Raw genomic sequence first — 20,705 nt, 5'->3', positions numbered from 1 at the left:
CTTACCCTTGACCAGCCTCCAGTGACTCATCTTCCATGCTTCTGCTGAAGCCTCCAGGCCACCCTTCTCTGGCATTCATGTCTTCTTAGCACCAGAGATTGTTGTACTGCTTCCCATGTGTCCCATGAGTGTTTCTCCGTCTGGACTGTCTGCGAGAAGGAATCACATATTGGGAGCTTTTTACTTGGAACAAGGGTGGATTCCGTTAGGTGCTCAGGCCAGAACTTGATTGAGGAGGGCATGATGGGGAGGCCCCGTCCTCCATGCTGCCTCAGCTGTCTCCCATTCCTTGGTCTTGCCTAAGCTTCAAAGTAAAGAGTTAAGTAGTGCTTTTTTAGTAGATTAGATAACAGCTTACATTCCCCGTTTTAATTATACAAAGAAATAGATTTGATCGAGTTTTTAATTGTTTTCATTTTTCCTTCAGGGCAGAAGAGCAGAGGATGGCTCCGTCATTGACTATGAGCAGATTGACCAGGATGCCCGGGTACGTGCCAGGCTTCCTCCTTTGAGATTCTGTTTCCCACTGAAAGTCTCTATGTCGTCTGGGTTATTGCTTATTGTATAATCTCAAACTTAAGGGGCTTAAAAGAATACTCCTTGATTATCTTTCCGTTTCTGTGGGTTAGGAGCTTGGGAGTGGCTTAACTGGGCACCTCTGGCTTAGGATCATGTCCTGTGAGGTTATACACAAAATAGTGCCATCACTGAGGGCTTGACTGGGTCAGGACGGTGCACCCCAAGATGGTTTACACACAGGACTGTCAGCAGGAGATCCTCATCCCTTTCCATGTGGGCTTTCTATGAAGTTGCTGAGTGTCCTGACAAGGTGACTGCCGGCTTTCCGACAGTTTATGATTTAAGGAAGAAAGCAAGGAGGAACCTAGAGTGCCCCCTCTGAATAAAGCTCAGTAGTCACACTCCAGCACTCACAACACATTCCATTTCACTCAGTCTTCGCACAGTGGAGGGGTGGGGAGGAACTAGGCTCCGCTGTTGCCTGGGAGGGAGGCTAAGGCATGTGTGGTGTGGTGAGCAGACTCATATCCCCCACAGTCTGAAAATGTGAATTTCATTTTCACCTTCTGGGAGCAATACTTATTACAAGGTGTTTCCTTTTATGATGCAGATGTGGATTACAGGATTAGTGTCTAGCTCACATGAACTTGTTCAGGTTTTGCTCCTGTGAAAAGTTCTGGTTTCCTGAGGATGTCGCTGGGCTGTGCACACTGCTTTGCATTTGTTCAAATGAACACTCGGAGAGGAAACAAGGAGAAGCAGAAGGAGGCAGAGGCACCACCAGGCACAGAAGGCTTATTGCTCCATGTGGTGGGGGAGAGGGGAGAATGGGAAGGCTGTCTTCTTTTCAGACTGTGTAGAACGTTTGCAGTTTCTAGGGGTGTAGTTGCTGATTCAGATGGCTGTAAAGTGCTGGGTCAGCAGGTTGTTTGTTTTGGTTTTTAAATTTTTATATTGGTTAGTTTACAAAGTTTGTATGCATAGTGTTTCACACTTTTCTTCACTTACATTGTGTTTCATGCAATCATTCCCATGCATTATGTTTTATAAAATTAATCACCATTGAACATTGTCCATAATTATGCAGTCTTTTCAGGTCCCCACCAGATCCTTCCCATTTCCTACATCCACTGCCTCTACCCATCAAATTGTGCAACCCTGTGGTTTCATCCATACCGATCCTCACCCCTCTGTTCCTACCCCTTTCTTCCTTGGGCCCTCATACATGTTTTACTGGTTATCCTTCTATTTTTACTATAATGGTCTTACACAGTATTTGGCCTTATGAGACTGAGTTAGTTCATGTGGCATAATTCTCTCCATCCTCTCCTAAGTTATGTAGTATTTTTCAAAATTGTTGCTCCTGAGTGCTGCGTAGTGTTCCATTGTGTGAATGTACCACAGTTTCTCAGTTCATTCTGTTGTAGTTGGAAATTTGGGTTGTTTCCATGTTTTTGCAATGGTGAATAATACTGCTATGAACATGGGTGTACAAATCTTTGTTTGTGTCTCAGGTCCAATTTCCTTGATGTATATTTCATAATGGAGTTTTTATGTTCAACTTTTTGAAGAAACACCAAACCGTCTTCCAGAGTGGTTGCACCATTTTATCGTCTTACCAACAGTGTATGCAGAGGGTCAACAATGTCATCAGAACATTTCATATGAGTTTCAGGACACAATTAAAAGCCTTTCCATTTAAAAATCATTCTGTTTGGTTGGGATTTTCCCTGGCTCCTGTGCTGTGGGCATGTTATCAGGAGTGGCCCATCCTTGGAAAAACACATACTGGGAAAGGTGGAGGGCCAGTGAAGAAGAAAACCCTCAGCTAGATGGATTGACACAGTGACCACAGCACTGAGCCTGCCATGGTGCAGACCGCAAGGATGGCACAGGCTGGGCCATGTCCACAGGGGTCCCCAGCAGTCACAGTCTGCTCAATGGCACCTAAACAACCACTATTTCATATACTACTTTTAATAGGAGGTAGAGAAGGGTTTTAAAGAAAGTTATCAGAGTGAGATTTTGCAAGATCCAGAGTGGAGATGCACTGAAAGACTATCCACCCTTGTGTAAGTCTGTCTTCTCCCTCCTCCTTTCTTAATCTACCTTATACTGAAAAACAAGCAAGCAGCCAAAAATTCCATTGCAGTCAAGTTGATTCCAACTCATAGCAGCCATTCAGGACAGTGCAGAAGTGCCCTGTGAAGTTTCCAAAGCTGTGTCTTTACACAGCACACTGCCACATCTTTCACCCAGGGAGCAGCTGGTGAGACTGAGCTGCTAGCCTTTGATTGGCCGCTAAGTACTTAACCACTGCGCCACCCAGCGCTCCTTAGTCTTATTTTGAGTTCCAAAATTTTCCAGAAATTGAAATCAGTATTGAACCCGCTCCTTTCCTAGCTCCCGTCATTTCTAGTCTCTACCCTGTCATTTCTAGTCTCTACGAAGCATGAGTGTAGGTCTCGGGCTCGTGTTTCTCTTCGGGACATGATCACTAGCTTGCTGTCTACGAAAAGTGCTAACTGAGAGGAGGGCCACGTATGCTAATGAACATTAATGATCCTTCTGCAAATGGGAAGAGTTTTTGGTTCTTTGCTGTTGAAGGAAGGAGATTTGAACAGCACCCACCATGAACAATCTAGGGTCTCATGCTCTGTCTGTACCTGAGGAAGATTGTGTGTTATTAAGACTTTATGACCTAATTAGCACATTTTCTGCCCATATCTGCCATACAATCATCTGGTTTTCAGTTGACATTTTAAATGAATGTGTGGGCATGCGGTTTTTCAGCATGAAGGTTTTCATGACCTGGCCCTAGAGCCTGTCGTTAACTTTCCTGGTGGATTCTTCCCCTAGGAGCTGTATGATGCTGGCGTGAAGAGGAAGGGAACTGATGTGCCCAAGTGGATCAGCATCATGACAGAGCGCAGTGTGTGCCACCTGCAGAAAGGTTGGTCCTGTGCTGAGGAGGGTTGAGCCCAAACACGTGGTGGTCCAGGCGGGCCGGATGTGGGGAGCAGGGCAAGAATCTTCCAAAACACTCTCCCTTCTGTATGCCTGTTAGACCACTTAGTCTGTGCACACTCCTCTCAGTTCGGATCTTTCCCCAAGAAATATTTCATGTCCAATGTGTATTATAGCTTGTGTCTTGTTTGAAGGTCATTTTACCTTGTTTATTGAAGGAGTCATATATCTGGGTGCTGTATACTATTGATCATATCTTTCAAGTAGAGTAGGCTCCATTGAAAGGAGATGGGCAAAATAAGAGAGCCGAGGAGTGCCATTCAGGACAGGTGCATGGCTGGTTAGAGCAGCTGCTGGGTGTCTATTCCAAGGCTCACTAGTAGAATGTTGGGTCTGGCCCAACACGGTAACCCTTAACTTTCTTGGGTGCTATGATTTAATTATCCATCGTGGTATATAATTGTATGGGTGACTGTTGGCAGCTCTGACTAGTGACAATGTCGACCTGGTTATTTGTTGTTTCTCCTCAGTGTTTGAAAGGTACAAGAGCTACAGTCCTTATGACATGCTGGAGAGCATCAAGAAGGAAGTCAAAGGAGACTTGGAAAATGCTTTCCTGAACCTGGGTAAGTACCTGTGGCTCTTGAATCCCTAGTGGGCATCAGCTTCTGGTAAACAGCACTGAGAATTAAGAAATGAATGGTCATCCTGTTCACGCGAGTGTGACTGGCAAGTGTGACTTCTATGCATGAGCTGGCGAGTTTTAGAAACCTAACTATATAAATCTGATGATGAGAAACAGAATGCAAACAAACAAAAAGGCTTAAATTGGTAACACAGAAGGTTGCCGGGGTGGAATAAGAGTGCAGGAGAAAGAGTGAAATAAGAAAACTATTAATGTGGGTAAAGCTCACGTTTCCATTTGGTTTTCAGGAGTTTCCTCATTTAAAACTGCAGAGGAGCTCAGCGTTTCAGAGGCTTTCTTTTTCCTGAACTTTATCCATTTGGGGCCTGTTTCTCTTGCATCAAGTCATTCTTTGAAAGCAGAGACTTAATGTCTTACTGGTGGAGGAGAGAGTAACAGCATCTTCCTGACCTCTTACCTTTTCCCCACAGTCCAGTGTATCCAGAACAAGCCCCTGTACTTTGCTGACCGACTGTATGACTCCATGAAGGTAAGCGTGGTGGGCTGAGAGGCCAGTGTTTCCGCCACAGGCTTGCTTTCCTTTGACATCTAACCCAAGTCTCCTGTGACGTTTTAGAAAATACTGAGTAGTGGGTCCAAGAAGGGCCCCCCGTGTTTACATGTAGCAGCCCACCAGTCAGCTGCTGTTGTGTCTGACAAGTGAGAAAACCACCACTCTGCTTTCTTCCTTACAGCCACTTGAACACGTTTGTACACATGTAGGAAACAAAGCACCATAGAAGAGAGAAAAAGCTAGATGGTAATCATATCAGATTCCTGCTCAAGCCTTTTTAGAAATACGCTCCTATATAATCTCTAAAGTAACGATAAACTAAGCAGGGAGAGATTAGTAAGCACTCGAGGAGCCCTGGTGGTGTAGTGGTCATTCAGTTGGCTGCTAACTGGAAGGTTGGTGGTTTGAATCTACTTAGTGGGTCTATGGCATCAAGATTTGGTCACCTGCTTCTATAAAGTTTACAGAAAAGAAAAAAAAACTCTATGGCTAATTTACTCTGTCATATGGAGTTGTTATGAGCTGAAATCCATTTGATGGCAAACACCAGCACATAATAGACATTGGGCTACTTCTTTTACATGAGGGGGTTCTACAAAGGCCAGTATTACTCTCTTCTGTACAGATGAAGACACTGGTGCCCAGCTTGCTTGAGTTTCCATTCCCAGATTCAAAGCCAGTCCTACAACTCTGCCTTGCAGGGTTGAAATTCCTTGGCCCCCTATTCAGAGACCCCCCCCACACACACACAGTTTGGGTCCAGTTGAACTTTCACCTTTAACTTAACCATATCTTCCCAGAGACATGTGCCATTTTCCACTCACCTCCCCTTTTCTGCTGCCCTCTCTTATTTCTTTTTTAGCTCTGTGTCTGTTAGATAGAAAAAAGAATTGAAAGCGAGTGAGAGAAAGAAGCTGGTCCCAAGAAACGATCAGGTCTTTATTGCGTGAGTTGAGAGGGATGCCAGGGAGAGGTTCAAAATGGCACACGGGCAGCCAAGTCTTTTTCTCTCTCACTTTCAGCTCTTTTTTTAATCTGACAACTGCAGCATTCTTCTTCCTATATCAAGTACCACCTTTTCCATGGAACCACCAGCCTGCAGCTCTAAAAGTAAACACAGGAGTCTTTCCTGTTCATACTGTTGAAAACAGCAGAGTCACCACAGTAGAAAACCTGTCGGTGTTTATACTCAGAAAGCCTATCAAAATTGAGACTCTTGTTTAATCCTCAAGTGTTTAGGATTTTTTTTTTAAGTGTTTAGGATTTCTGTGTGCTCACTGGAGGAAACAGTTTTGGCCTTTGCAGTCTCTGAGAGGAGATCTTAGCTCTGCTCCATATTAAAGAAAACACTGACGAGGTTCACTTCCTAGGATAATATTTGTATTAAATTGTAACTTGAGCATCAACTTGATTTTCAGGGCAAGGGAACTCGCGATAAGATCCTGATTAGGATCATGGTCTCCCGCAGTGAAGTGGACATGTTGAAAATTAGATCTGAATTCAAGAGAAAGTACGGCAAGTCCCTGTACCACTTCATCCAGGTAGGTCCTCAAGTCCTGTGTGTCCCGGACCTGCTGGAATGTGGCCTGTGGGGATAACAGCATGGTGATTTCCTGATCCCTAATTACCTGGGAAGGGAATTCAGGGGGCCTAGTCAGTAAGGAGATGCACTGCTAGCCCGGAGGCATGTGGTTTGAATCTGCCAGCTGCCCCATGAGAGAAAGATGGACTCTCTTCTCCTGTGTGATTTATTGTCTCGGAAAACCTGCTAGAGGGTCACCTCTGAGTCAGTTCTGACTCCATAGAATGTAACAACAACAATTAATCTGGAGAGGAAATTCTAGTTATTGATTATCAGGGATTTTTTTTTTTTTTGACTACATCAAAAAGGGATTTATTTTTTAAAACCCCTTTTATGACTTTTCCTGGAATTTCTACAGAATTAGGCACTTTAGTGTCTTTTATCCCACGTCTGTTACACTGCAATATTGCTATTTATGATCTGAACCCAAGGAGGGACCTCAAAGGTCAATTAAATGTTTTATTATTTTCATTTCTTAAAAACAACAACAACAAAAACCCCTCCATCATCTGTGATAGGCTTGTGAGCCTTTAATAATTCAGTGTCAGGCCACCCATCTCTTCCACCAGCTTAACCTCTATCTGCTTTGGATCAGTGGAAGGATCATAGACAAGAAAGGATTGTGTTGTAGGTCGGCTTAGTAGTTTGTAGTTTGATGAAGCCCTGGTATGGTGGTTAAGCGCTTGACTTCTAACTAAAGGTTGGTGGTTTGAACCCACCAGTCATACTGGGAGGAAGATGAGGCATTCTGCTACGTAAAGGCTTCCAGCCTCGGAGACTTCATGGGACAGTTCTACCCTGTCCTGTAAGGACGCTCGGCATTAAAACAGACTCAACAGCAGAGAGTTTTTATGTAGAGTTCAGACGGACTTTGTGATTTCTCTTTGTAAGTATTCAGAATAAAAGATTCTAAAATTTTCAAAGGCATTGTATACCCAGGTGTTTGGAGAGTGTTCTTTTAACGTTTAGGGACTTTTAGGAATTGTTTCTGCACCAGTATATTTGTAAGTGGCTTTAAGAGCTGGCTTAATTACAGCAGATAGGCCGTGAGAACCTGACCTGTGGGGGAGGGGGAGGGAGAAAGTGCAGGTCATTGCTTTCTACCTAGTATAGTGGTGTTCTTGTTCTGGACACCCACCCACATTCTCAGTACCTCTAGTTCACTCCGCCCTTGAACTACAAAAAGACTTGCCAGTCTCCTGCACCTTTACTGACTGCACTCCCTGGTGATGGTGGGGAGAGTTTGGGTGTGGTCTTGGCTGCCTGCCAGTCTCAGGGATCCTCCAGAGGTTTGCTTTGTTTTAGGGTGGGAGTGGCTCTGCTCTGGGCTGGGCCAGCTAGACAGTTACTGCAGAGTTTGAGTCTTTTCTCTAATAGCTTCTTTCTTTTTTCTCCTTGACAATTTGTAGCAAGACACCAAGGGCGACTACCAAAAAGCCCTGCTGTACCTGTGCGGCGGAGATGACTGAAGCCGGCGGAGATGACTGAAGCCGGAGGCCCTGTGAGCCTCCAGAAATGGTTCCAGCTTCCTGCTAACAGTTCTAGAAAATCAGCTTGCAACTAACAGCAACCCCCACGCCCCGCCCATCCCGCCAAGAATGGCGTCAGTGTTGCCCCCCCTTCCCTTATTTTAGTGGCCTACCTAATGCCTGCCTGACTTTCCTGGCAACTCTCCTTTTAGCCAAAGAAATGAACATTCCAAAAGACTTGGAAGTGAAATTCTATGATGTGAAACACTTTGCCCTCTTGTGTACTGGGTCAAAACCAGAGAAATAAACTGAATTTTTATGTTAGAAACAACTACCTTGGTGGCATTGGTTTCAATTGAATGGCTTGAAAAGGAAACATGCTTAAGGATCCTGTTGTTCAGTGGGTAGGAACTGTCCCTGGATGGAGAAAGCTTTAGAATCAAGCTGTCCGATCCAGTGTCCACTGAGCATGTGGGACTGTTTACATAAAGTTTAACAGTTCAGCTCCTCAGTGGTAGTGTCCACATCTCAAGGGCTCAATACCCATGTTATTGGGTTAGTGGCCAGTGTATTGGACAGAGAACATTTTTTATCATCGCAGGAAGTTCTGTCTCAGAAGACAGTGTTTATGGGTATAAAAGTCCCACCACAACTCTTCACCTGTTCATCTTTCTACAGTGAAATTAGGTGAAAACAAGCTTCCGTAGTGACTTTAAACAGGCAAGCGAGGATACCAATAGTAGATGCTATTCAGCAAATACTACAGGTATTTCTACAAGTCTCAGACTGAGAGCTCAGAGAATAATATGTTGGGCTGGTAACGAAAAGGTCAGCAGTTTGAATCTACCAGCTGGTCCAGAAGAGAAAGAAGGTTCTTCTCCTACTGTGAAGCTTTAGACACCCAGTGGAGGGTCATAGTGAGTAGGAACTGACTTGGTGGCAGTGAGTTCACTTAGATGGATAGAAGTGAATCACATCCTATCCCAACCTCAAGAACTCACCTATCATGGGGAGCTCTGGTGGCCTAGTGGCAAGAAGCTGCAACTACAATCCCAGAGGTGCACGGTTCGAATCCACCAGATGCTCTGCTGGGGAAGGAGGGGCCATCTCCTCCTGTACCAGTCAGATCTGATTTGACGGTACACGCACACAAAAATAAAAAAAACAAAAAACAAAAAACAAAAAAACTCACCTATCAGTAAACCAGGTTGTAAGGTTCTCATGATGGAGAGCTGGAAAAGTTGATTAGGAACCCAGAGAAGGAAGTGATTACTTTTAAAGATGCCACAAAAGAGAACTTTGAATAGAGCCCTAAAATCTAAGGTGAAGTTTTCCAGTGGAGAAGAAGAGCTATAAAGAGATTCTTCAGATTCTGATAATTCACAAAACGGGTACACATTTCAAAAGGTACAAGAACTAGATACGGTGATATTTCTGTCCAACTCACTCTTCTTTCCAAACACCGGTATCTTCCCCAATGCCAACTGGTTTCTCATGCATCCTTTCGTAGGTGCATGGTGGTGGTGGTTGTATACCATCAATTTGGAACCAACCTACAGCTGACTCTCTGATTTTCAGAGACGTGAGAGGAGATCGTCCATCCTTCTGCAGAGCAGCTGGTGGATTTGAACCTTGTGCCTTGGGGATTGCAGCCTACTTTCTTACCACTAGTACACCAGAGCTATGGGAGACTGCGTAGTAAATGGATATGTGTGAAGTAGTTGTGAGGCGCTGTCAAGTTGACACCAACTCATAGGAACCCTAGAACAACCTTGTCTCATCCATCTCCATCCCCACCGTCTCTGATATGCTCGAGGCTGCTAGTCTCACCATGTCGGATATGCTTGAGCGCATTGTTACAGTCACTGTGTCAATCCACTTTTTTTTTAGTGAATTCCTCCTTTCCATGTGAAGTCAAGAGTCAGTAATAAAGGGGAAGATGCAACCAAGTAGATTGACACAGTGGTTGCAACAAGGTCTCAAACACACAAAAATAATGATAATGGTAAGGGGCTGGGCACCATTTCACTCTCTTACTCATAGCCTTGCTAGGAGTTAGAATTGCTAGGAGTAAAAATTTTTAAAAAAAATATACATGTGTGTGCATCTACAGCTCACTTCATTTAATTATGTTTCATTTTGTTGCACTTTGCAGATCCTGGATTTTTTTTTTTTTTTAAATTTTGTGTACGTGTACCGCCAAATCAGATCTGACTGGTACAGGAGGATATTGCGCCTCCTTCTCCGGCAGAGCGTCTGGTGGATTCGAACCGTGTTCCTCTGGGATTGCAGTTCAGTTTCTTGCCACTAGGCCACCAGAGCTCCCCAGATCCTGGATTTTTTTAACAAATCTGTGGCAACCTATCCATCAAGCAAACCTATCAGTTCCATTTTTCATTTCTGCGTACACAACTGGACAATCGAAGGCCAGCATGAGGTCGAGAGGCATCTGTACATCCTTATACTGTTTACTCCTCATCAGAGAAGCCTGTGTTAAGCACTCATTCTTGTCCATGTGAGATGAGCAGAGGACTCCTGACTGATTTAGGGAAAACTCCGTGGTCTGCAGGGTCTAGGCAGGTGATCTAGGTAAATGTAATGCAATGGACCTTGTGAATAGAAGTGGGGGATCTGGAGAAATGGAGAACACTTGCCCTACTTAAGAAATTATTGTTGTTGTTGTGTACCATTGAGTTGTGGAACAGACCCATAGCTGACCCTCTAGTGGGTTTTCAGAGGTCGTTTAATTGCACTGGAGGAGAGTGCTCAGTCTTCTCATGGAGCAGCTAGTCGATTAGAACTTCATGCCCTTGGGATTGCAGCGCAGCTCCTTGCCACTAGGCTACTGGAGCTCCTTACTTAAGATAGTAAGGTTCAGTAAAAACGAAAACTGTAGCAGCAATGTTGCATTGTACCCACAAAGCACATCTGCGGGCTGGTTGGTTTGGCATCCCGACTCTGCCAAGCATTAGATGGAAATTTGGGTCAAGCATGATGCCTGACTCTTTTGTGGTGCCGTTAACTCTGACTCATGACAAACCCACGTATGTCAGGGTAGAGTTCTGCTCTAGGGACTGGCTTTTCTGAAGTAGATTGCCAAGCCTTTTTTCCAAGGTACCTCTGGGTGGACACCAACCTGCAACTTGCTGATTACCAGCCAAGCACGCCAATCATATGCTCAGCTTGAAGCACTCAAGTCAAAGCCAATGCCACTGCCTTTGAATCGATTCTGACTCAGCAGCCTTAGGGATTTGAGTAGAACTGCCCCATAGAGTTTCCAAAGCTGGAAATCTTTACAGAACTGGCCTGCCAAATCTTTCCTCAGAGAAGCTGCTAGAGGGTTCAAACTTCCAACCTTCGGGCTAGCATACAAATACTTCAGCCCTGCACCACCAGGGCTCCTTCTTGAATTACTCCCAGCCCGTAAAATGCCGATAAAACCATTTTTTAAAAGTAGGTTATGAGAAAAGAAGGTGCATTAGCAAATGTGCCATCTACTGCATATTACAACTGATGGCCTAAATTCCAAAATATACTTTTCCCTTGTGTTTGGAGCCAAATTCCATCAAGTGCATAAGAAACACGGCCTTCCTCTTTAATGTCAAATTACCATCTTGGACTCATAGTGCTAGGACCAGGCAGAGACAGTCTGGGGCCAATGCCTCAGGCCAGGTCAGGATGCCAGGAGGCTTTGTCCCTCTGCACCTAGAAAGTGCCTTTCAGGCTGCAGAGGAAAAGGGAGTAGAAGGAGATGGGGAGACTGCAGAGCAAGGTTGTGGGGAGGAATCTGTCCCTCCTCCACCTCTCCACTGGCCTGCCTGGTCTGGACCTGCTGGAGGAAAAGACCAAAACTCACAGGGCCGACCGCTGAGGAGCCATTCCACACGCTCCCTGCTGCCTCTCCCATGTGTCGTGGGGTGATGTGTGGGAGGTTTTTGTTGTGTTGTTTTTTTTGGGAGGGGGGCAGGGGAGAGGATTTTTGGTATTTTTCTAGAGATGATAAAAAGAACATCTGGGATATAGTCTCATTTTCTTCTGGCCCTACCCAGACCATTTACTGAAGTAGAGAGGGCTGTCTGGATATTTTATTTTATTTTTTTTCTATAATTATATTTTATTAATTTTCATAAACATTTACAGAGATTTTGGGCTTCCACTCATTCATTGTTGCACTATTCTCTCTACCCTCCTCCCAGTTTGTTCTTGTCCAAATGCCACAGTGCTTGTCAAAGCCAGTTCTGATTAATCTTCTTTGTCAGTGTGTCCTTTGCCATTTCCTATCACTCCTCCCTGAGAGAGACTTCACCGTGAGTCATAAGGAAAAGGGGATGGCGTATTCTCTTAGCTACTTCCTGCTGAAAAGGGACGCTGTGGGTTTCAGGGTGAAGATCTTCTCTCACTACTCTAAAGGGCCCCTTTGGCAGTAGGAAACACATAGACTATTATGGAGATTGATTTTGGAATTTAGATGCACTCTTATTGATTGTGCTTGGCCGTACATGTTCATATCCTTGAAGATGTATCATGGGGGTGTTGCAACCTAGAAGACACAAATTTGACTAACAAGTTATAAGTACATGAGTCCAAAAATTATGGAAAAGTAAAAGAAAAGATTCTTTCATTGTTTTACAAACCCTCCCCCAGGTCCCCTCCACCATGTAGCCCTCGCTCTAGTCTCCTGTGATGACAGAAATACCCAGTTATATCTGTCTGGATATTTTAATGTGTTGTTTGACGCCATCAAGTTGACTATGACTTACAGAGAGACCTTCTGAACAATTGATCAGACCTTGCCCCATCCTATGCCGCTGGAATTTCTGCCATGCTCAAAAACACTGTTGTGGTCACCGTGTCAATCCATCTCAAGGGTGTTTTTCTTTTTTGATGACTCTTTAGCTTTTCCAGCAGATGTTTTACTATCTCCCCCAAATAATTCAACTCTGTAAAGAGAAGGTGTAAGGCACCCAGATAGGTTTCTAGAGTTTCTGAGCTAACGTCAGAAGGAGAACTCTAATTTTCTTTTTCTTTTAAATTTTTTAAAATTTTTATTATTTTTGTGTGCGTATCATCAAATTGCATCTGACTGGTACAGGAGGAGATTGCTCCTCCTTCTCCAGCCGAGCATCTGGTGGATTTGAACTGTGCACCTCTGGGATTGCAGTGCAGCTTCTTGCCACTAAGCCACCAGACTCCCTTAATTTTCTTTTTTGAGGAATAGAAAAACAGTTCATGAGGCGTAACTGGAAACATTGCTATGTCACTATGAACGAAAATTTGCTTCTCCCTCCCCCTTCCCCTGGGCAGACCTCGGCATGGTTGTTTTGTTGCACATCTCAAACCAGCAACATCACATTGTAGTTCATGAGAATGGCATCTCCCTTGAAGTTGTCCAGTGTACAACCTGAGCAACCATACATGGCAGCCTTACATGGTGCCCCTGACTAGAAACACGTGAGAAGTCTTATTAGACCTTTGGCTTATTAGGCCTGCTGCTGCAGAATTTTTTTTCTAAATGAAAAAGCTGGAAGACTAGTCTCTTACAGAAACAGATGGCCCTCTCAGGGCTTCGTCTTTTTCATGGATGATCTTGGGACCCAATTTACTGGTCTACGCACAAATGACTATGTATATGAATCTTCCCCAGTATGTGAAGTTCCCATGGTGTAAGTTATTAGTTAAGATAGCTAAAGCGAAGAAAACCAGACTCAGAATGAGGCTCCATTTAGCAAGAAAAATTATTTCAGGACAGAAATCTTCTAAATCAATTTTCAGTCTTTAAACGACTCCAATCTCCAAGCTTCTCTCTACATTTTGACAAACGGGTTTGGCTTCTTATCCACATCAGTTTATTTGACCTCCTTTTTCCATCAACTACAAAATGAAAAGTCTATGAGAGAGAGAGAGAGGGAGCAATTTTAAACATCCCGTAGCAATGAGGTAGAACATGCTAGAGCCATCAAATTCTAGTGGTTCATTCTATTTATTGAAAAAAGCCTGTAGCCTGATTTCTTTTATGTGAGTACATTTGAGCAAGCAAAGTTTATAGAGATGACTTATCTCATTACATTAGAAGAGTGATTTGCTATCTCAGCATCTATAAGCAATTTTAACAGACATTTCTGGATGAAGAAAAGCTTTTGTAAATATATGCGAAAGACACGATTTCATCAAGCATTAAATTGGAGGTGCCCTGGAAAAATATTACATTTGTGCATTCAATTAGCTTGATTGTGGCTGAATTTTGTCCACTGAAGGCAGCATTTCTGCAGAAAAACAGCAGCATTCCCTACGTCAGCAGGTTTCCTAAAACAGGAAAGCCAACTCCTTTCCTTTTTGCAAGTCCTCTTTTGCATTTGTGCTTTCCCCAGCTCTGTGTCTCTAATCTGCTTGTTCAGTTTTATTCTCCATCTTGCAGTGGGAGAGGAGGGAGAACCGGGAATCGCTCGACTTAGGGGTCTTGGAGATCCAGACAGTAATTCTAACTTTCAGCAGGTTGACCATAGTCTGGATACAAGCTGAGCAAACTCAGGGCGGAACATGGAACAATGGATTTGAATCCAACCAACTTCCCTTCCAGAGTGTTCTGCAGAGAAGGGCCTCTTGCTCCACCCTCAGCCTTTTATCAGGATTTGGACTGGTGTAAAACTAGCGGCCAACTGCTGAGAGTTGAGCAATTCTAATGCACCAGCAAGAGGGAGAATGAGGGTCATCCCTTCACACTAAGATTTACAGCTTTGGAAATCTGATGGAGAACTGCCATAACTCATGAACTAACTGACGTGTGTTTAGTGGTTTTGGCCAAACCTTGGCATAGTTTACCAGCTATGTTCCTTCCCCCGAGAAGAGTTTTTTGATTGATCCAGGAACAAAAGCTTTGTTCTCCTATTACAAGAGTGAGAAGGATCAGTGACAAAACAGGAAGCCTGATGGCACCACGGGTTAGGCACTTGGCCATTGACTGACTGGGGTAGGTGTTTGAATCCCCCTGTGGACTCTGTGGGAAAAAGACCTGGGGAACCGGCTGCCAGAAAGGTTCAAACAGAAACAACAAACCCCATCGTCCTGGAGTCGATTCTCCCCTCATAGCGACCCTATAGGATAGAGTAGAACCACCTCATGGGATCTCCAAGGCTGTCATCTTTACAGAGGGAACTCTGCTAGTGCAGTCCACAGAGAATTGTGCGGCTAAGCCAAAATCCATGTCTCTTCAACAGTTTTAATCCACCAGCTAGCTGCCCTGTGGACAATGACAATGTGCTGTGGGTTTACAGCCTCAGAAGCCCAACTGAGCGATAATCTACTTTGCGATAATCTGTAATCTGTAAAGATCACAACAACAGGGCAGTACATACGGCAGGCATTATGCCATCTGAGACCCTTAAACAGTAGTGAAGCCAAGTTGGAACTTTCCCAGCTATGATGCATCATATTGTTGCTGTTGTTTACCAATAAGTCAGAACTGACCCATAGCTGACCCTTCAGTGGGATTTTAAGGCAATAAATTGCACAGGAGGAGATTGTCTATCTTTTTCCCGTGGAGTGACTGGTGGATGAGTCTTCGGGTCGGCAGCACAACTCCTTACCACTTAGCCGCCAGAGCTCTCCATAATCCATTATAGGCCAAGGCTATTATATGTTCAAGTAAATTTTGAAATCAATTATCAAATGAATTCAATAAAGAGAAAGAGTTTACAACAGGAGTAGAGAGATGCAATGAGAAATGTTACTAAGTTTATACACCAGATCACATTCTATTTTAGTGTCTTGAGCTTTGGAGAATCATCTTGGATCACATTTGTCCAAATAGAGAAGGAATCCTTTAGAGATCTGGTGGCCGAGTGGCAAGAAGCAGCACTGAAAGCTTGAAGGCACGCCTTTTGGGGCCACCAGCTGCTCTATGGGAGAAGGAGGGGCAATCTCCTCCTGTGTGGTTAACTGCCTCTGAAAACCTGCCAGAGGGTCAGCTATGCCTCGGTTCCAACTCTATGGTACACAGCACCAACATAGATGAATGGAAAATTTTTTAAAGTTTAGAGTTCCAAAGGTTAGCAATAGTAATATTAGGCCACACTCACTCACTCAGTCATTCTTTGGTTTATTAGTATCTCAATAAACCTCTCTGTTAAAGTCCTCCTGCATGCTGTCACCTAAGTATGCCACGTGGAGATGGAGGTAGGGGAACAGAGGAAGGTAATAACAGACATGCAAAACGATAGGGGTTGTGACAGGGGATCTGGAAAGTTTCCAGGAGAGAGAGTGTTTTAAACAGGACTTACTGTTTGGTTTTGCTTCTCACTTACAAAAGGACTACATTAATCATTGTGGCCAGTTGGACAATACAGAAAAGTATAAGGAAAATGGAAATCACTGAGCCCCAACTTCAGCACATTTGATGAGACAGTCTGTTGGAAAGACCCTGGTGGAGCAACAGTTAAGAGTTGAATGCTAACTGAGAAAATGGTGATTCCAACCCATTGGGTGGCTGGCTCTTCAGGAGACAAGATTCGGCCATCTGCTTCTGTAAAGATTACAGCCTAGGGCTCCATTACCCTACGTGGTATTTCTATGTGTCAGGTGGAGTCACTCAGAGTTAGAATGGACTTGACATCACACAGCAGAAACCTATTTGAGAATTAGCTCTCAGTTCCTTGACTGTAATCCCATCAGGGAAGAATGAGAGGCAGTTTTCCTTGCCCCTTCTCAAGAGGATGGCCCAGGTTTTTGCTGGTGGAAGCTCGATTTTCCTTGCCCTAAGGGAGAGGTGAGTGGCTTCTGGTTTTGCTAACTCCAATTCAAAGGTAAGTAGGCTTGGTCTTTCATGTGAGAAGGAGAAGCTAGTACCTTTACCTGGGACACCTGGACTTCTCATGGTTCTAGGGGTTGTAGTGGAAGAACTGGGCTCCACCCCCTGAGCAGTTCCTGTAAAACTCCTACCTCTGATGGGGGGTGTGGGTGTTTGCCGGGGATGGAACACTGACCATAACAGGGTAGTTCTGGGGGAGAATCTTAGTAACTAGGAATGGTGACTGTTCAAATCTATTCTCCAATCTTGATCTAATTGTTTGACTTTCTCCCTCCCCCAGTCCCTAGAACAACTCACATTCCATAATGTGTCAGGAGTGTTTCTCACATGTTGTCTTTTTGGCATTTTTATGGTCTACAAAATCCTCATGTAAGTCACAATGAGTAAATATTAGACATCCGTTGTTGTTAGGTGCTGTCGAAGGACTCATAGCAACTCTGTGAGAACAGATGTGAACCCTGTCCTATCCGGTGCCATCCTCATCATCTCTCGCACACCTGAGCCCATTGCAGCAGTCACTGTGTCAGTTCATCTCATCGAAGGTCAGCCTCTCTTTTGCTGATCTCCCACCTTTCCAAGCATGATGTCACTCTCCTAGCAACATGCCCAAAGTATGTGAGACAAAGCTTTGTCATCCTTGTCTCCAAGGAACTTTCTGCTTACACTTTTCCCAAGGCCTATCTGTTTGTTCTTTTGGCAGCCCATGGGATGTTTAGTACCCTTCTCCAGTAACGCAGTTCAAAGGCATGAATTATTCTTCTGCCATTCTTAATTCATTGTCCAGCTCTCAGATAGATGGCAAGTGATTGAAAAGACCACAGCCTGAATCAGGTGCACCTTAGTCTTTGAACTGAACATCATTGCTTCTCAGTAATTAGGAGAAGTCCTTAGTAGCAGACTTGCCCGGTGCAACGTGTCTCCTGATCTCCTGACTGCTGATACCAAGTTGACTGTGGATCCAAGTAAGAAGAAATGATTGACAGCTTCAATCTTTTCTCCCTCTAATGTGATGTTACTTATCTGTCCAGGGGTGAGGACTTTTGATTTCTTGATATTAAGATGTTATCCATATTGAAGGCTGTAGTCTTGGATTTTATGTAAGCAAGTGTTTAGACATCCTAGAGCCCCATAATTTAGCTCTAAAGAGCCTAACTTCACCAAATCTTGTGTAAGTGAACAGGTTTCTAGAAGAGGGAAGGAAGGCAGAGGATACACTTGCAATGTTTCATTCCAATCTACTGGGAAAAGGATTTCAGAGAACAGATGAACAAAGGAAGAGCTAGAATAAAAACTTTTCAACTTCACACATTTTGATTTTGATCCAAGACCCAACAGGTAGATCCTGATAAAAGGAAGAAAATCACGGAACAGAAATCCAAACTCATGAAACCTAGACTTACTGAAACTGTGGTACCTGCGGAAACCCCTGATCTCACACCTGGAAATCTTTACATCTTGAACTTAAACTATTCTATGAAGTCATGGTTAAACCAAAGCTTGTCCAACAGCGGGTGCTTACCTTGAGCATTGCTCTTATCAGGAATTATCAGTGTGAGTGAAAACTGACAAGAGTCTCAAGCATAGATGAGAAACTTAAATGGGCAGAAAGCCTAAATGAATGGTAATGGAGCAGTATGTGAGAAGGAGGTAAGAATGGAAGACCTATTATGAAGTATAGAACCAATGTCATTGAACTGAACTGCTCTTGTAGAAACTGAAAATTTGTATGCGTAGCTCTGTACTTTGTCACCAAAAAGATGCAAATTCTTTTTTAAAATCTATTTAGCTTTTCAGTAGGTATGCTCTTAGCTCTATCTTAATACTAGGCTCCTAGGCATCTCTGTAGATAATACCTGGTTTCTAGTATGAATAAACAGCTTCAGGTAAGACCAGTCAGGCCCAGCCTTGTTTCTGGCCTCTGCACTGATTTTTGCTTTTGTCAGATGAGGCCTACAGTCCCCACAGGGAAATTCAGGCCTGACCTCACCCTGGTTCTCAGACCTGAGTGTGGAGTATTTAATCAGCTGTGCCTCTCTCTGCTTTCAGTTAGGGAACTCAGCAGGCCTTGTTACAGCTCCAGAAATGAGGAAGCCACGCCAAGACTCACATCCTGATATGTGAGATGAGGAGTTTTGAGTGGAGTACAAGGCAAACAATGTGTGTGACATAGGTAGAAATGAAATAAAAGCAAAACGCTAAAGGAAAAAAAGACCAGATAAGATGAGCTTTTCATACATTTTCAGAGTAATTTTAAATGTAATTCTGGTCTATAGACATTTCTGAGAGTTTTCCCTCAGGGACGGCCTAAACAAACCAGTCCTTTCTGAACACCACACGATAGAGAATGTTGGCTTGTAGGTGTCTAGTGAATAGCGTGGTGGGTAATGTCTTGGTCACCTAGTGCTCTATAACAGAAGTTCCACAGGGTGATGTCTTCAACAGGAATTTATGCTCTTACAGTTTAGGAGGCTAGAAGTACAAATTTAGGGTGCCAGCTACAGGAAGGAGAATGCTTCCATTCTGTTGGCTCAGGAACGAGGCCATGTTTCCATCAGGGCCTGCAGGCCTCACGTTCTTTGAAGTTCTTCACAAGCCTTGGTGTTCCCCAGTGTCAAAGAGCAACTTGAGTCTAAAAGGACGTGCTCTACTCCTGGCGATTCTTCCTCGGTGGCACTGAGGTCTACCCTTCTCTGCTGTTCAACTTTCCTTTTGTCTCTTGTGAGATAAAATGTGTTACATACTGTTGTTGTTGATTGCTATTGAGTCAAGCACGACTCATAGTGACCCTATGAACAAAAGGCCTGAAGCCTTTCTATAATTATCATCATTTATCAAAGTTTATAGTTTCCAGAGGCATGCTGTTTGGGAAGTGGATGCCACTTCCAAACCTGTCTTAAATTGGGAGCTCCACCAAACCCTACCGACCATGGGTGACCTTTATGGCATTTGGCACCTCAATGGCACAAGGTTTAGCATCACAGCAGCCCCAGGTTCCCTCAATATAGCATATTGATAGAAGAGTGCTGTACCACTTAGTAGAATGTTCCTCCAAAATAATAACAACTGACTTTTAACTACTAAGGCCCTCCCTGAGGTCTTGTTGACTCTAAACAAGAGGCTTAAATAAAAAACAACCAATATAGTATGTTGTTGTTGTTGTTATGTGACCCCTATGTAGTTAGATACTAGATCCTAGATAAAATCTTATGTCAAATTATGGATATGATGGGATTAAGGCATGTTGCATTCCATCCATAATCCTTTTACATTTCTTCAATTACTCAGGTCTTAGGGATCATTATGGAACTTCATATGGTAACATTGTGTAGATGTCTTCTGGAGCTCTGGTGGCCTGTTTTTGTGGTTCTGTGCCGTTGAGTTAAGTATGACTCACAGTGACCCTATGAACTACAGACCTGAATCTGGTCCTATCCTGTGCCATCCTCATCATCTCCGATACACTTGAGCCCATGGCTGCAGTCACTGTGTCAGTCTACCTCACTGAGGGGTGTGTGTGTGTGTTTATCTTCCTCTCTTTTGCCAACCCTCTACCTTTCCAAGCATGATATATATCTCTTTCCAAGGAATGGCCTCTCCTAGCAACATGCCTGAGTCTATGAGCCAAAGCTCATCATCCTTGCCTCCGAGGGACACTCTGGCTGCACTTTTCCCCATAAATAATATGTTTATGGTTAGGAATTTTGCTGCCAAGCCAAGGGCATGCTCTTTGAATCCACGAGTGGCTGTATGGGAGAAAGATGAGCAATGTCCTCCTGTGTGAATAACCACTGAAAACCCACTGGAGGGTCAGCTCTGAGTTGGTTCTGACTGTATGGTACATAAGAACACCACCACCACCACATATTTTGAGGGGACACTTATCAATGTATGACAAGTAGAGTGTGTCCAGATCCAGTATTGTTGCTGTAAGGAGACAGTGAGAGGGGTCATTTTTACCTTGGGCTCACCCCCAACACAGGTCTGTTTCCCTTTAGCCTCTCTTGCCTGCACAATCCCGTCAGGATTATCCTGGGGTCTCCCGGTCAGGATGCTCTACAGAGCTGCCTCCCTGGAAGTAATGCTGCCAGCTGTGGGGTTGGCTCCCAACTTGTGGTGACCATGTGTGTGCAAAACAGATCGGACCATGGTGATCAATAGGATTTTCA

The 20,705-nt window shown here is 44.0% G+C and overlaps 1 protein-coding gene across 1 annotated transcript in view; it reads left to right on the top strand.

Annotated features, from left to right (window-relative positions):
• Positions 1-7,736, top strand: part of LOC102875761 (annexin A2-like) — a 54,219-nt gene extending 46,483 nt beyond the window's left edge. Inside the window, exons 8-13 of the mRNA XM_006899638.1 lie at positions 428-487; positions 3,379-3,472; positions 4,017-4,112; positions 4,603-4,661; positions 6,104-6,226; positions 7,677-7,736. Coding sequence (XP_006899700.1) covers positions 428-487; positions 3,379-3,472; positions 4,017-4,112; positions 4,603-4,661; positions 6,104-6,226; positions 7,677-7,736 — 492 coding nt within the window. The remainder of the gene's footprint in view (positions 1-427; positions 488-3,378; positions 3,473-4,016; positions 4,113-4,602; positions 4,662-6,103; positions 6,227-7,676) is intronic.
• The last annotated feature ends 12,969 nt before the right edge of the window (positions 7,737-20,705 follow it).

Source organism: Elephantulus edwardii, unplaced genomic scaffold (genome assembly GCF_000299155.1).
Source record: "Elephantulus edwardii isolate Elephantulus edwardi_28Jun2011 unplaced genomic scaffold, EleEdw1.0 scaffold00264, whole genome shotgun sequence".
Lineage (NCBI taxonomy): Eukaryota > Metazoa > Chordata > Mammalia > Macroscelidea > Macroscelididae > Elephantulus > Elephantulus edwardii.
Note: the sequence above shows the minus strand (reverse complement) of the source record. Positions and strands in the feature narration are given on the sequence as shown.